The 16,746-nt window shown below is 49.0% G+C and overlaps 1 protein-coding gene and 1 long non-coding RNA gene across 10 annotated transcripts in view; one reads left to right on the top strand and one right to left on the bottom strand.

Moving 5' to 3' along the window:
* The window catches only part of ARHGEF11 (Rho guanine nucleotide exchange factor 11), an 88,036-nt gene extending 81,028 nt beyond the window's left edge, over positions 1-7,008 (bottom strand). For 5 of the 9 annotated variants that reach the window (XM_047840518.1, XM_047840519.1, XM_047840513.1 and 2 more), the window contains exon 1: positions 6,290-7,007. In XM_047840518.1, the coding sequence (XP_047696474.1) occupies positions 6,290-6,321 (32 nt within the window). In that variant the 5' untranslated portion in view covers positions 6,322-7,007. Of the gene's footprint in view, positions 1-6,289 lie in introns of all 9 variants that reach the window. The other 4 variants (XM_047840512.1, XM_047840517.1, XM_047840514.1 and 1 more) reach the window with 1 other exon arrangement.
* A 645-nt stretch (positions 7,009-7,653) lies between these two features.
* On the top strand, positions 7,654-8,717 carry LOC125154921 (uncharacterized). The gene is made up of 2 exons (XR_007147983.1): positions 7,654-8,198; positions 8,335-8,717. It is a non-coding gene; the product is annotated as an uncharacterized LOC125154921 (long non-coding RNA).
* Positions 8,718-16,746: the final 8,029 nt, after the last annotated feature.

Below are 16,746 nucleotides of genomic sequence, written 5' to 3'. Positions count from 1 at the left end.
AAGACTCTGAAATCACTTCCCCTGACTTTTCAAAGCTCCTTCCTTGTGCATTCATATCTTAGTTTGCTGTTCTTTAGAATGAGGACGAAAACCCTGAAGTCAAACAAAGAGATAAAAGAATACTCGTGATTTTAGGGCCTACGCTGAAGTCAGGATGAAAAGACAATGAAATGGGCTTAAACTGGAGCAGAGGCAAGTCTGAGACCCTAACTGTGCCAGCCATGTGGAGCCACCTTCCTCGAGGGACCAGCCAGTATGGGAGAGACACTCCACCTGCTGCAAACTAGCCCCAGAGGTGTCCATTCTGGAGCCAACAGGAAAGGGCAAGGTGACCCCTTAAGCCTTAGGACGTGTGTGACGTTCCTGCCACAGCTCCGGGTGTCCTTCCAGGTGTGAGAGCACCTTGCAGCCTCTGCTCCGGGCCCCTCAGCGCACTTCCACTCTCCTCCATCCCTGCAGCAACAGCTCTGCTCCCTGGTCTTTGCAAACTTTCACTTTCGCCGTTTCCCGGAAGGCCAGACCAAGATCCCCGGGGGAAAAGTCCTGGTTCTGGAAAGGACACACGCATGATGCTCTCAGAGGGACCGAGCCCAAGAGGCTGCGGGCTGACGTGCTCCCCTGTCACTCAGAGCCCTAACGATCCATTCGGGAGGGACCCAGTGTGACTGAGTGAAGGAACGATTCCTTTTTTCTTCTGAGACAGTACCTGTAGCTTCGTGAGCGCTGCTGACCCCCATGGGGCGCAGGAGTGACCCTGGAGGCCAGAGCCGGGCTGTGTGCGGGTCCTGCCATGGGCCACTCAGGGGCTGAGAAGGGAAAGCATGCACGGACCCCGGGGGGGTCCCCGAAGAGGCTCTTCAGGGCCACGTGATAAACCGCTTTAAAATAACATGCCAATGGGCCGCCTGGGTGGCTCAGTCAGTTGAGCGCCTGACTTCGGCTCAGGTCATGATCTCGTGGTTCATGAGTTCGAGCCCTGCATCGGGCTCTGTGCTGACAGCGTGGAGTCTGGAGCCTGCTTCGGATTCTGTCTCCATCTCTCTGCCCCTCCCCTGCTCGCTCTATCTCTCCCAAATGTAGAATAAAACAAAAACAGTTTTTTTAAATAGATAAAATAAAATAAAATAACACACCAAGATTAACACGCCACTAAAGCGGAGACCGAAAGGCGGTAAGTGCCACTATGAAGACACGAAGCTGACTCCGTCAACATAGATTAAAACAACTCCTGTGGCGTTTTCTGGGATGACACACGCACGGAAGCCCTTCCCTCCCATGGGATCCCACCCAGACCTTCAGAGCAGCGGTGCGGGGTGCTGGCCCGGGCTCCCAAACTCCACTCCGTGAGGGTTATGAGTTTCCAGGACTCTGTCTCTATACTAATTTGGGAATGAGCCATTACCCTTCATAAGATCTTTTTATTTTTGATGAAATCATACCGTCACTTAACTTTTCATATTTTTTATTTATTCTCTTAAGTGGGTGGCAAGGACTCTGACAGTAGCCCGACAAACAACAACAACAACAACAACAACAAACAAAACAAAACAAAACCCTAAATAAATTTGTTAATCAAAAGGCGCTCTTTCGGGGCGCCTGGGGGGCTCAGTCGGTTAAGCATCTGACTTCGGCTCAGGTCATGCTCTCACGGTCCGTGAGTTCAAGCCCCACCTCGGGCTCTGTGCTGACAGCTCGGAGCCTGGAGCCTGCTTCGGATTCTGTGTCTCCCTCTCTGTGACCCTCCCCCATTCATGCTCTGTCTCTCTCTGTCTCAAAAATAAATAAAGATTAAAAAAAAAGAAAAAAAAAAAAAGAAAAAAAAAGGCGCTCTTTCAAAAATGCTTTTTTTTTTTTTTAAAATTTTTTTTCAACGTTTTTATTTATTTTTGGGACAGAGAGAGACACAGCATGAACGGGGGAGGGGCAGAGAGAGAGGGAGACACAGAATCGGAAACAGGCTCCAGGCTCCGAGCCATCAGCCCAGAGCCCGACGCGGGGCTGGAACTCACGGACCGCGAGATCGTGACCTGGCTGAAGTCGGACGCTTAACCGACTGCGCCACCCAGGCGCCCCCTTTCAAAAATGCTTTTGAAGTGAATGAATCTGCAGTTGAGCTCAGCGTGCTCCGGCCACAGTGGTGATTAACCACCCAACGTTTCATCTCCAAGTGCGCTGCTACCTCTCATCTCACCCCAGACGGGGCAAGAGTATCTCCTGGAGGAGACTCAGCATTTCAGGGGGCTTATTACTTGTAGCTCTGAATGGGAGGGAGGCCAACCATCTAAACTCAGCTGAATGGGGATTTCTAGGACCTGGGGCTCGGTAAGAACCTGCAGCCAAGGTGGGAAGAGTTCCCAGAACCACCCCCTTCCTTTCCACATAAGCCCTGTCTGGGCACCCAGCGTCTCTTCTCTGCAGACCTTCCCCAAAGCGCAAGGCTCTCTACCGTCCTTCCTTCCTGTGCCCCCCCCCCCCACCCCCAAGATTGAGTCTCTTCTAGAAAAAAGGCTACCGACAGGGAAAGGTTACATTCAGCCTCAGATCTCTGATAAGGGCGGTTGCTGGGTCTGGATTTACTCTGAATTGGGGATGGCCGGAGATCACGAAACAAATTCTTTCCACCCCAAATCTAAGGGAGCCAAGGTAGCTACGGTCCCTCCCACTCATCAAACCTCCTGAGAAGCTTCCTCTTCTCATATTCTTCAGGTCTATCACCCAGCACAGACCACAGGAGAAGTACTTCTCCCTTCCGACCACATACTTCTGCACAAAAAGCCTGTTCACTCTGGTCAAATGCTTCGAAACGACGCAAGGATCCTTCAGTTACTCAAAATCTGTTTTGGGCTAGTTCAGAAAGTACCGCATGATGCTAAATCAAATTCAGGAGTTCACCGCCTAGAACTCCTTTACAGCTTAGAAAACAATCTGAAATATATTATCTTATTTGCTCTTTTCAACAGCCCCACGAGAGAGACGCAATAAATGTTATAATCCTCAAATGACACACAGCGTGAAAATGTTTGTGAACCAGAAGGCCTTGCACATAAGCGAACGCTCGTTTTGCCTACGAGGAAATCGGAGAAGGTCTGTGACCTGCCCAAGGTCACGGAGTCAAGGGGCATGCCAGGGCTCAAACCAGGGCCTCTTGGCTTAACTCTCCTACTTCGCCGTCTGTCCTGGCCTCACAGGGGCTATCTTCCTCTGCACGGAGGAAAGCTGCCGTGCGGACGCAGCCGCCTAACCCACCCGGCCGGCGTGGAAACGTGTGTCACTGGAGACGAGGCAGAAGGATCTAGATCGTTCAGCAGAACTCATTACCGTTCCCATAAGACGAATTCAGCGTCCTCACCTCCGCCTGCAGCACCAAACACACCTTCAGGATCTCTGGAGAAGACGAGGGGTCGACGGGCAAAACCGACAGGGGCTCAAGCAGCCGCTGGGGCCCATGTGTCAGTCACAACCGATTAATACAGAGAGACAGAGATCAGTCACAAATACCCCTCGTTCCAGCGGACGCGGGTGTCCGTCCCCTAGAGGGGGTTCTTTCCCACAAACGTGGTCCTGTGTCACGTGGTTTATCCCCTGGGAAATACACGCCACGTAGGAGGCCTTCTCTGACCCCGCTTTGACTACCTGGGAAACCAACACCGGAGCGCCGAGACAATCTGAAATGGAAGACTTTCTGCTCGCTGCCACGCTCACTCCTTCCCACAATCACCTGTCACACAGTTATCGAAGGCTCAGTGCGCACAGCTTACCGCTGAGCAAAGCAGACACATTCCCTGCCTGTGCGCGGCTTACAGCCTAGTGTTGCCGTTCCCGTTCCCTGGTCTTCGCGACCCTTCCCTCGCTCCCCAAATAGACTGCACACTCTTTGTGGGCAGGAGCCGCGCCCTTCAATTTTCTGAAACGCCCGTCTGGCGTCTCATGCTACACCCTACACGGCACGTGGACAAACTATAAGAGAAACCCTGACGCCACAATCTGGAGCATTCCTTCTGCTCAATCCCTCCAGTGCGGAGTAAAATCATGAATTATTTAAAATCCAGAGTCTTGAACCTGAGATGTCAAAGGCCCAGCAGAATGAGCCCGCAGCCTCGGGGGTGAGATCGGATACAACGGGAGATACCTAACGGGGAAGAGAGCGGAGTTGGGGGCAGAGGCGAGGAATGCTCTCAGCCTGCGAAGGTACCTTATCCCCCAGGAGAAAACAGTGCGTTACTACAGAAGCTAGTGTTGGCCCCAAGACTGTTAAAAAGTGCAAAGGGAGGGGCGCCTGGGTGGCTCAGTCGGTTAAGCATCCGACTCTTAATTTCGGCTCAGGTCCTGACCTCACAGTTTGTGGGATCGAGCCCCATGTTGGGCTCTGCTTGGGATTCTTTCTCTCTCTCTCGCTCTCGACTGTCTGCCCGTCCCCCACTCTCAAAAATAAATTAAAAACAAATAAATGACCCTTAAAAAAAAGTGCAAAGGGAACACTGAAAGGCATCTTCACCTACTGTCAAAAGGAGAGACTGACACCACATTCCACGGGACCAAGTCATAAACCCTGTTAGCGTGTGGCAAGCAGAAGAGCCTGGGCCTGACAACCTGCATCGGAGCTCAGACTCTGCCACTGGTCCAGCAAGACGGCACTGGGCAAACCACGTATCCTTCCCGAGCCTCAGTGACCCCCTCTGTAAAACGGAATCACATCCAACTTGTCTGCCCCTCAGAAACGCCGTGGGCCCAGATGAGATATGTCCTAAGAAAGCTCTAAGGAAGATGTCCTGCGCTGTATGAATCCCGACAAGACTACGAAGATACACAGGCTCCCAGAGGGGCATCTCGCGTTAGCCCGGGAACCATCATGGCCTCTTTCTTTGCCCCCCTAAGCCTGGGTTTCCACCTGCTCACATCCCCGATTTCTAAGAAATCACTCACCATTCAAATCTCACAAAAGGCAGGTGCACGAATTTCCAAACTCCAGCAGGAGGAACAGAGAAGGCGGCAACCATGTCACCTCCCTGCCCCGACGCACCTCGGGCCTCCCTTTACAAGAGGCCAACAACAAGGGGAACAGACACACGCCTTATGTCCTTTGCGGCTGGCCGCCTTCTCCCCTCACCGCTGCCAAGTCAGGTCCCGGGCTGGGGGACTGCTGATCTGATCTGATGCTGAACTGATCTAAACAGGACTCGGGGACGACACACAGAGGAGTGTCTGGGAGGGACAGATTATACTCAGGCCGCGTTCCACAGCCAAAAAGAAATTACTATTAGCATGGATAATCAAAGGTTAGCTGGCCTGAAAACACCACCGCTCCCTGCCCTTCCCTGCCGCTCCGCTCACACGGCCTCCAGGCCAGTGCTCAGTCCTGCAACCACCCATCTCCATCCAGTTAGGATGTGTGCAGCACCCACAATGCAGCCCTCTGTCAAGATTCTTAAGGAGAAAGCGTTGGGGGGGGGGGGTGCGGGCAAACGCCTCACAAAGTTGTAAACTGCGGTGGTAACCAGTGAAGCAGAGGCTGGTGGGGGGTGGGTCCTGGGCTCAGACTCCAAGGCCCAGCGCCTCTGCAGGTTAGGCCTGAGAGCCCACAACTCCTAGGCAGAGGAAAGGCCCATCCTGCAGAACCAGGCTTTTTAAAAACAGCTTAGAAGATCAAGCCTAGAACGTGCGCCCGTAAGCAGGACTCCAATTAAACCCTAAGCCTGCAGAGCAAGAGATTCTAATGTGCCCTGTGCGTTTGCCGGGCCATTATCAGCCACTGGCAAAAATCCAGACCTGTATGGGAGCAAAGGGTGTTTCTGTCCCATCAGTCAGGCCTGCAACATCCTCCTCGTTCTAGAAATGGAATCCACCCCATCACCAAGCCCCACCATTCCGTAGCAACCAGCAGGCGGAGGCCCACGCCCCTGCAGGGCCCTTCCCCCAGCAGCTCAACACCTAAAGCCAGTCCCAATCCACCCTGGGGACTCACGTGACCAGGCTCGTGTCGCCTCCCGCCCCCTAAACTGGCCTGTTAGGGGCTCAAAATCAGCCTGTAGCAAGGCAAAAGTCAAAGGCTGATGGGAGCACGGCCCCTCTTTCTGCCCTCCCAGCTCTGCTGTCTATTGCTGGTAGATTAAAAAAACACGGAATCAGGACGCGGACACACACAGAACATAAACACACAGGTCCGGAGGGTCCCCAGAGACGGTCGCTCCCACCCCGACCCGGGCTTTGCAACCTTTTATCCAAATGCAACACCCACCCTCCCAGCCTTTCCTTAAGAAAGTGTTGAAAAGCACATCATCCGTAAACCTACCTGTCTATGCTCTGGGGCAACCTTACACTCATGGTTCCTCAGCGCGTCCGCGCCGCCAGGGTCCTGCAGTGTGGACGTCGGGATCGGGGCCGAATGGGCTGCGATGGTCAAGAGAGGCGGCAGGAGGGCCTCCCCGCTCGCGGCCGGATGGTCGGGTGCCGTGCGCTGGGCTCTCAGGACCCCGGGAACTGAGGCTCCACTCTACTCGCACCGGCCAGCATGCTGTCCTTTCTTGAACCCCGGTCCCCTCCCCCGCCGTAGGGAAAAGAAAAAGAAGAAGAAAAAAACCGAAAGAAAAAGAGGAAAAACTGTGACCTTCTCAGAAAACGAACCCCCGACCGCAAATCTCTTCACGGCTGGCGCTGCGGGCTCCGGCGCGGACCGCAGGAAGAACGCGCCCCCGGCATGTCGGCGCTCACCGCGGAGAGCGGGCGCGGGCCCCCCGGGCCCCCCGCCGGCCAGCGCCGCGGGCCGCGGCCACAGGGACCCCAGCCGGGCCGAGCCCCGCCGCCGCCACCGTGCAGCGGCGTGCGCGCCGCGGCGGCCGCTCAGGTCCGGCCCGCCGCCGGGACCGCGCTTACCAACGTCCTTGGAAAAAGGGAGAAAAAGCAGCCTTTCCGTGAAAGGTCTGGAAATTCCTCAATGGGCCGCTGGCGCACGGCGAGCGCGCGAGCGAGCGCCTCCCCGGCAGCGCGGCGCCCCCGCCTCACGCCCGCCGGACCCCCGGCCTCTCCGCGCCGCCGGCCCGCGCCCGCCGCCAGCCGCCGGCCGCCATCAACCGCGGCCGCCCGCCTGCGGCCTCCTCCGCGCCGGCCCGCGGCCGCCCGGCCCCGGCTCGTCTCGGCCCCTGCGCCGCCCGCCCGCCCGCTCGCCCGCCGCGGCCTCGCCTCCCGGCCCGGCGCGCGCGGAAGGCGGCTCGGCGGCTCCTTCCGGGCCCTTCCCCCTCGGCGCGCCGCTCCTCGGGCGCAGGCCCGGCCGGCCGCCCGTCCGTGCCCGCGCCGCCCCCTTCGGCCCCGCTCCGCCGGCGCGGCCCGCAGGCCCCTCCCCCGGCCCCTCCCCGCTCCGGGTTCTCCTCCCCGCTCCCCTCCCCCCTCTGGGCCTTCCCCGCCCCCCCCCCCCCACGCCCGTCCTCCCTCCCCTCCTCCGGGCCCTCCCCCAGCCCCTCCCCCTCCCTCCTCCGGGCCCGCCTCTCCGCTCCCCTCCCCCGCTCTCCTCTCTCCCCTCCTCCGGGCCCTCCCCCACTCTGGCTCGTCCTCCCCGCTCCCCTCCTCCCGGCCCTCCCCGCGCTCCACCCCCCCCCTCCGGCCCCTCCCCCTCCCCCTCCCCCCGCGCCCGGCCGCCCCTCGCGCGCCGCCCTCTCTCCGCGCGGCCTAGCCGGCCTCGGGCGCGTCGGGATCCCCGGCTTTTCCCGGCCCGGCCCGCCGGCTGCCCGGCCCCGGCCCTGGCTCGCCGAGTCGGCGCGCGCCGCCCCCTCCCCCTTCTCCCGCCCGGGGCGCTCCCACCGCCGCTGCTCACCCTCTCTCCACCTCTGACCTCGTCTTATTTTCCAAAAATCTGTGCGGCCCTTCTTCCTGGGTGCCGGGAGCTCTTTAGCCTGTTCCCGGTGTCCGTGACCTCCCTACCCCCGACGCCCCCCCCCCCCCCCCACCTGGGAGGCAGAGACCTTTCGCTCTTCCCGCTCCCCTGCGTTTGGGCACCTTGGTGCCAGCCCTGGAGCGTTTTTGAACTCGGTGGAAGAGCCTTTCAAGGACAATTCTATCTTTACAACCCCTCTCACAGAATCACGGTGCCTCAATCTTTCCAAGTAACGTGACATTGGTCAGAGGGTCCCTGGCATTACCGTTAAAAATAAGATAAAAAGGAAACTTTTCCATCGGGACTGGGGAATGCTCTCTGTCTTCCGGCCTAGGTAAGTGCTACTGTAGAACACCCCGCGGGCAGTGTGTTCCCTCCCTCCCACACCACCTCGATCGTTGGGGGGCGAGGGGGGGGGGCGGGGAATACACGCACGGTGCACGTGTGCTTACCCACACATCCATGAGCAGCGTGGAGGGAGCCGTGTGGACTGACCCCAGCAGCGTTACCAGTTAGCACGAGGAAAGACGAGTAAGCATTGGCTGACGATTAGAATAACCCAGGAGCTTCCCCTAGATGATACCCAAGTACAAGTTGACAATGAAAAGAAAACCTGCTGCCTTCACCCGTCTTCACCACCTCCCAGGTCAGAACTCCCCAAGACGGGTGGTCTGCCGGCATCTGAGGCGCCACGGTCCAAATTGCTGCTGTCCGTTTGTTTATTCCTTTCCCGTTCTACCTGCGAGGATGATGCTCCCGAATGTGGACACTTCCTCTGTGCCGATAGACCAACCAGTGGTCGCCAGACAAGTCCTATCGTGCTTTCTGAATACATGCGATATTTTAAAAACAATGGTGTACATGCAATTTTATTACATACCCTATAAAACAGGCCCTAGAGTAGGAATACGCGAAGATCGAAATAAAGATGAAGTGCATTTTTAAAATCATACTTTTTTAGTGAAAGGTATTGGCTGTCATAACTGGAAGAGATACTTGTCAAAGAGGTAGATTAAAGTAGAGGAAGAGCATCCTTGGTTGCATTTATTAAATTAGGACTCATTTTCCAGTCTGTTCACCACGATACAAAGGTTTTCATTGAAATCCAGTCAGCAAACTTACATTTTAAGTCAATGAGTTGTTTGGTATTTGATTGAAAGGTACTGCGTTTTGTATTTTTAACAAATGGGTCCAAACCTACTAAGAAAGTTCGTTTAGGTTTTTAAAACAGATTTTAAAAGTCTGTTTCTTAGTTTTTCAAGCGTGCAGACAAAAGTTTTACAGGTGACGGGGTGCCTGGCAGGCTCACTAGGTAGACCATGCAGCTCTTGACATTGGGGTCATGAGTTTGAGCCCCACATTGGGCATAAGGTTTACTTGATTAAAAAAATATATATATATGTATGCATATATATATGTATATATATATATGTTTTACAGGTAACACATTGTTTTTGATAAATAAATTTTATTGTTTTATGTTTATTTATTTATTTTGAGAGACAGAGAGAGAGAGAATGTGAGTGCATGTTCGTGGGGGAGGGGCAGAGAGAGGGAGAGAGACAATCCCAAGCAGGTTCTGCGCTCAGCATAGAGCCTGGCGCGGCCTCTTTCGCAGGACTCCGAGATCATGACCTGAGCCAAAATAAAGAGTCAGACACTTGACTGACTGTGCCACTCAAGCTCCCCGATAAGTAAATTTAAAAAATCACAATGTTGGACCCATATGTAGTCGTGCATTTTCAAAATGCTTTCCCCATATGCATGACGTTCTTTAGCAAAGCAATGCCTTTCTCACTCATTAATAGACTGCCCTGTTCACTTTGAAGGAACAGATTAAGTGGATTTTTTGTTGTCGTTGTTTGGTTTGGAACACAAGTGTTAGTCCACTCTTGCCGGCCAGTCCTCAGCGTAGGACGCTGTCACATAAAAACGGGTATCTCTTCTGTGTTCAGTATCTCTTGTGGGGCCTTTCTCTGGAGATAACCAGTGACTCTCTGCAGAACAAGGATTTTCATGGTCCTTCTCCGTGTCTTTCCTAAGAATTGTCAAGTTTGTAGCAATTAACAGGCCTGTTTTTGTCTGGCGGATGGCGTTATGCGATGGCGAAAATGGAGGTCTAAGCTGTGGGTGGCATTACTGTTCGTTCCTGGAAACATCCGACACGCTGCCCAGAGAGAGCTCTAGGTCGATCCCTGTGTTAAAGACAGGTTTTAGTAAAGCTTAGACAACTGTGTTTGCTACAGTTAAATACTACTGTGCACGCACTCTTAGACGTTTTCCTCTTGCACACCTGAGCATCCCTTGGTACACTCCACTTTGAAGTCTATGGGGAAGGGGGGGGGGGGCTTCAGCAGAAGAGAGTTCCTTCAAGTTAGCTGGCCACTTAAGTGAATTGCAACTCTTGGTTTAGAAACAAGACCTAGATTAGACCCAAGACAGACTGCGTTGTAGGGGTCTGGAAGCAGCGGCTGGTTAATGGAAAGAGCACTAGACTAGGAGTCCAAAGAACTGAGTTTTTTGGGGGACTGTGTCCCTTTTCAGCTCTGGGACCGCTGTTTGCAGGTCGTAAGGATAGAATAAGTTCAAGCACGGGCTCTGTAAACTGTAGCGTGCTGGACAGAAAAATCAAAATAGACATTAAGAAGTGATGTCTTGAGTTGACGTAGTCCTTTTAACTGCCCCCCCCCCCCGAACTCTATTAATAAATGAATCCTTTCTTCTGTCCAACATCCTGTGGGGTGGGGAGGGCGTTCGTTGTTATGCTGCTTTCGTTCATTTATACTTAAGGAAACTAGGAAGGGCACAGACAGGTTGTAGGTGGTTAGCAAGAAGTTTCATTAATTTGATAAATTGAAGCTAGAATTCATACTTCCTCATCTTTAGGCGTGAGAAGCAGAGGAAAACACAGGTATGGGCGGCTCCTATTTGCGGGGAGGGATTCTAGAAACTTAACGCTTGACTGAGTAGCGGAGGGAGAGTAGTGATACAGAGCCCCGAATGGTTCGGAGTGAGTTCTAGAGAAACAGCTTCTCATTCACAGGCAGACATCCCCAGACCAAAGCAGGTGTGTCCTAGAGAGTGACAGCCAGGTCACTCCAGGTTGCAGCCATTCTCCTTCTGAATACAACATCACCACTGAAGGCCCCAGTGCCACTGTTTATTGGAGATCTTTTATCCTGCTTGTGGCCCTTCTCCACTGGGAAGGGGATGTGGAAAGGCTGGCTTAGTTAAGGTGTCGTTTAGCCCTAAGGCGGAGACTTATTTTCTGGCTGATTTAGATTTCTCTAGAATGCTTTCGGGTAGACGGGATAACCAGTAGTCAACCTGTGTTGTACACCCCCTTTGAATGCCACTCAGTATTCTGTTCGTTCAACCTGTTGAGTTCCCGATCACATTTTAATATGAAGTGATAACCATACCCCACACATATACAGTGCTTGCTGTGTGAATACCATTCTAAACAGACTGTCAGTAGTAACCATTAGATCCTCTCAAGCAACCTTTTGAGGTGCTTACCGTTACCCCTTCTTTTCAGATGGGAATCTGAGGCCCAGAGAGGTTGAATGACTTGCTTAGGGTCACAGAGCTGGGAACCCAGGCTGTCTGTCTCCGGAGTCTGTGCTTAACTGTCAACCACACCCCCTCAATGTTGTAGGCACGGTGCCAGCACTGGAGGAAAAGATGAAACCAAAGAACGGTGCGGAGGCAGGAGGTTCTCAGAAGATTAGAAGCGTGCAGGCTTACTGCGGGGACACTGGCGAGGGTGTTGCTGGAAGTGGGTCCGTCTGCACGGTCCTCTTTCCCACGGGGCGGTGACGAGCAGATCTCACCTTCCTGCTCTCAGTTCTGTGTCTCCCTTTCTACTGTCCCTTGATGCCTTGAGACGCCACCCCCAGAAGTTCGGCCCTTCATGGTTTCTGAAGATCTCAAGGCATTTAGTGGAGAAGGGGCTTCTCGCCTTAACTCCCACTGAGGGGAGGTCTGTGCTGCCTGGGGGGGGGGGGGGGGGTCACCTCTGGGTGTGCACTCCAGCCTCCCAAGCTTGGTACCTTACTGTCTGTGGTTACCTTAGAAACCAACTCTCTCCCACCAACACCTCTGGTAGCTGAGACGAACTGAATAGCAGGGAAGGTGCCAAGATACATTGTAAAGGAAAATGTGTGAAAGAAAACCAGTTTTAGATTGAAGGCTAATATTTCGGGAAGCTGGCTGTGTACGTGTGTTATTTTTTCCCTCTGAATAAGGAAAAGTTCCCAGGATCAAAAGTGAGCTACAAAAAAAGGTGAGAGGCCAAGGGGAAGATAATTTTTTAAAAACCACCCGAAGCTTGCTTTAAAAACTGAAAATGTTCTTAAATTTAAAAAAGAAATTGTTGACATATAATCAATTTTTCATATTTAAAATGTGCAGCTTGAGGGGTTTTGACACTTACACACCCATGAAACAATCACCACAGTCAGGATAATGAGTATGTTGATTACCTCCAAGGTTACTTTTTGTTCATTTCTGATTCTTGCCTTCAGCTCCTTCCCACTGGACCCCCACCCTCCACCCCTCCGAGTTCCTGGGCAATCTGGGATCTGCTTTTTGCCCCAGTAGATTAGTTTGCATCTTTTAGAATTTATATAAATGAAATCATACAGTATGTATTCTTTTCTGCATGACTTCTTTTACTCAGCATATTTTCAGGCTCATCTATATTGTTGAGTACATCAGTTTATTGCTGAATGGGACTTTTCTTTTTTCTCTTAGGTTTCTTTCTTTTCTCTTAAGCTTTATTTATTTAAGTAATCTCTGCACCCAACGTAGGGCTTGAACTCATGACCCCAAGATCAAGAGTCACATGCTTCTCCGACTGAGCCAGCCAGGTGCCCCTAAAATTTCAGTTTCAAATTGCTTACTGCTAGTACACGGATCTACAGTAATTTTTGTATATATTGATCTTATATCTTACAATCTTGCTAAAACCACTCACTCGTTCTAGTAGGTGTTTTGTGGATTCCATAAGATTTTCTGTATGGATGGGCGTGTTGTCTGAGAATAAAGACAATTTTCCTCCTTCCTTTCCAGTATGCATTCCTTTCATTTCCTTTTTCTTGTCTCACTGCACTAGCTAGAACCTCCAGAACAAAGTTGATAGAACTAGCGAGAGCATGCATTCCTGTCTTGTTTCTGATCTTTGGAGGAAAGCAATTGATTTTACACCATTAAATATGATGTTATCTTGTAGGTTTTTCCTAGGTGCTCTTCTATCAGACTGTGGACGTCCCCATTTATTCCCAGTGTGCTGAGAGTTGCTTTTGTTTGTTTTTTGTTTCTGTTTTGTTTTGTTTTAAAATCAAGAATAGATAGAGGTTCGTTATTTTATCAATTTTTTTTTTTCCTGGATTGACTGAGATGATCATATGGTTTTTCTTCTTTAGTTGTTTGATATTGTAGATTTTCAACGTTGAGCCAGCCTGGAATTTCTGGGATACACCCCACCTGGTTGTGATGTTAACCTTTTCTTTATGATTTGATTTGATTTGCTAACATTTCGTTAAGAATTGTTACATCTATGTTCATGAAAGATATTAGTCTGTCACTTTCTTTTCTTGTGACGCCCCATCTGGTTTTGAGTCATGCTGGCTTTGTAGAACAAGTTGGAAAGAATTTCTTCCTCTTCAATTTTCTGAAAGGGTTTGTGTGGAATTGGCATTATTTCTTCTTTAAATGTTTTATAGAATACCCCGGTGAAGCCATTTGGACCTGGAATTTTCTTTGTGGGAAAGTTTTTAACTACAAACTCAATCTTTGTGTTAAAAAAAAAAGACAGGAAAAGGTATGCTACTCAAAAAAAAGTAGAAGTGGCTACATTAATTTCAGACAAAGCAGACGTCAGATCAAGGAAAGTTATCAGAGATAAAGAGGGGCATTATGTAATGATGAAGGAGTCCATATTCCAAGAAGCCATGACAATCCTATGTGTGTGCATCTGAAACAGAATATCAAAATATGTAAGGCAAAAACTGATGCAGAGAAATATATTAATTCAGTATTATAGTTGAAGACTTTAACACTCCTCTGTCACAAATGGACAGATCCGGCAGGCGTAAAATCAGTAAGGACAGAGTTGAACTCAGCAGCACCATCAATCAGCTGGATATAATGGACATCTAGAGACCCCTTCATCCAGCAACAGCCGGTACCACATTCTTCTCAAGCTCACATGAGACATTCACCAAGGTAGACCCCCTTCTGGGCCATAAGACACCCTTTAACAAGTTTTTAAAGAGTAGAAATCATACAGTGTTTGCTCTTAGACCCCAATGAAATTAAATTAGAAATCAATAATTGACAGATAGCTAGAAAGCCCCAAATACTTGGAAATGTAATGATATACTTCCAAACAACAGGTCAAAGAAGAAATCTCAAGCTAAATTTTAAAATATTCTGATTAAATTAAAAAAAAAAGCCCCAGTGTATCAAAATTTGTGGGATCCAGTAAAAACAGTGCTTAAAGAGAAATTTATAGCATTGAATACATTTTTTGGAAAAGAAGAAAGATCTAAAATCAATTATCGAAGTTTCCTCCTTAGGAAAGTAGAAAAAGTAGAGCAAATTAAGCCAAAAGTGAGCAGAAGATAAAAAATAATAAAAATTAGAGCAGAAATCGATGAAATTGAAAATAGGAAATCAGTAGAGAAAATAAACAAAACCAAATCTGGTTCTTTGAGATGCTCAATAGAATTGATGAGCCCTTAGCCAGGCTAACTAAGAAAAACATAAGTTACTAATATCAGAAATAAAAAAAGGGCATCACTACAGAACCCATGGACATTAAAAGGATAACGAAGGAATATTATGAACAGCTATATGCCCACATACTTGATAACTTACATAAAATGGACAAACTCCTTCAAAAGCACAGTCTGCCAAAACTCGTACAAGAAGAAAGAAGCCATCTGAATAGGCCTGTATCTTAAAAAATGTTTTTGAACTAATAATTAATAACCCTTAAGAACAGGAAGCACCAGGCACAGATTTGCCGACTGGTATTTTACCAAACATCTATGAAAAAAATTATTACCAATTCTCTTCAATCTTTTCCAGAAGACAGAAGGAGAGGAAATACTTTGTAACTCATTCTATGAGGCCAATCTTATCCTAATAACAAAACCACACGCATTATCAGGAAACTACAGACCAATGTCTTTCATAAACATAAATACAAAAATCCTCAACAAAATGCTAGCAAATCAAATTCAACAATTTATAGAAAGAATTATACACTGCAGCCAGGTGGGATTTATATCAGGCATGGTAGTCTGATTCAACATTCAAAAATCAATTCATGTGATCCATCATATCAGCAGCCTAAAGAAGAAAAATTATATGATCATATCAATAGGTGTAGAAAAAAACATTTGACATGAATGTAACAACCATTCATGATAAAAAAAAAAAACAAAAACCTCTTAACAATCTAGGAATAGAGAACTTCCTCAACTCGATAAAAGAAATCTCCAAAAATCCTATAGCTAACATCATACTTTTGGTGAGAAACTCGAAATTTTCCCACTAAGATCAATAACATGACAAGGATGTCTCCTCTCACCACTCCTTTTCAATATTATGCTGGAAATTCTAGCTAATGTAATAAGATAAGAAAAAGAGGGGCGCCTGGGTGGCGCAGTCGGTTAAGCATCCGACTTCGGCCAGGTCACGATCTCGCGGTCCGTGAGTTCGAGCCCCGCGTCGGGCTCTGGGCTGATGGCTCGGAGCCTGGAGCCTGTTTCCGATTCTGTGTCTCCCTCTCTCTCTGCCCCTCCCCCGTTCATGCTCTGTCTCTCTCTGTCCCAAAAATAAATAAAAAACATTGAAAAAAAATTAAAAAAAAAAAAGAAGAAGTAAAAAGGATACAGATTGGGAAGAGGTAAATAAAACTTTGTAGATGACATGATCATCTATGTAGAAAATCAGAGTCAACAAAAAATTCCTGTAACTTAATAAGAGATTAGAGAAAAGTTGCAGAAAATGAGGCTAACATGCAAAAGTCAATTGCTTTTCTATATATTGGCGATGAACTAGTTGAAATCTGAAATTAAAAACACATTACCATTTCAAGTAGCACTCCCCAAAATGAGATACTTAAGTATAAATCTAACAAAATAGGGACAGCTGGCTGGTTCCGTCAGTGGAGCATGTGACTCTTGGGCTCTGGGTTGTGAGTTTGAGCCCTATGTTGGGTGTGGAGCCTACTTAAAAAAATAAAAAAACAAAACCAAAAAAATCTAACAAAGTATATACCAAATCTATTTGAGGAAAACCACAGAAACTGATGAAATATATCAAAGTATATATATCTACACATATATATGTATAGATATATATATATAAAATCTGTATCTTATATATAGATTTTGTGTGTGTGTTTGTATGTGTGTGTGTATGGGGAACCTATAGATTACGAGATTTTAAAAATCATACCAAGCAATCATAATATGTGGGCCTTATGGATACTGATTCAAACAAACAAATTGCTAAAACGTTTAAAAAAGCATATGGCGTTTGTGAGTCAATTTAGACATTAGATCACTGGATATTAGGAATTATTGATGAGTGATATACTAGTAATACCATTGCTAATACTATTGTAATACTATTGATATGATAATGGTATTGTGGTTATGTTAAAAATAGTTATCTCTTGTGTTTTATTTTATTTATTTATTTTTAATGTTTTTATTTACTTATTTTGAGAGAGACAGAGAGCACTGAGTGGGGGAGGGGCAGAGAGAGTGGGGGAGAGAGAGAGAGAGAGAGAGAGAGAGAGAGAGAGAGACTCCTAAGCAGGCTCCAAGCTGTCAACCCAGAACCCAATGCCACGAACCATGAGA

Source organism: Prionailurus viverrinus, chromosome F1 (genome assembly GCF_022837055.1).
Source record: "Prionailurus viverrinus isolate Anna chromosome F1, UM_Priviv_1.0, whole genome shotgun sequence".
NCBI classification, from domain to species: domain Eukaryota; kingdom Metazoa; phylum Chordata; class Mammalia; order Carnivora; family Felidae; genus Prionailurus; species Prionailurus viverrinus.
Note: the sequence above shows the minus strand (reverse complement) of the source record. Positions and strands in the feature narration are given on the sequence as shown.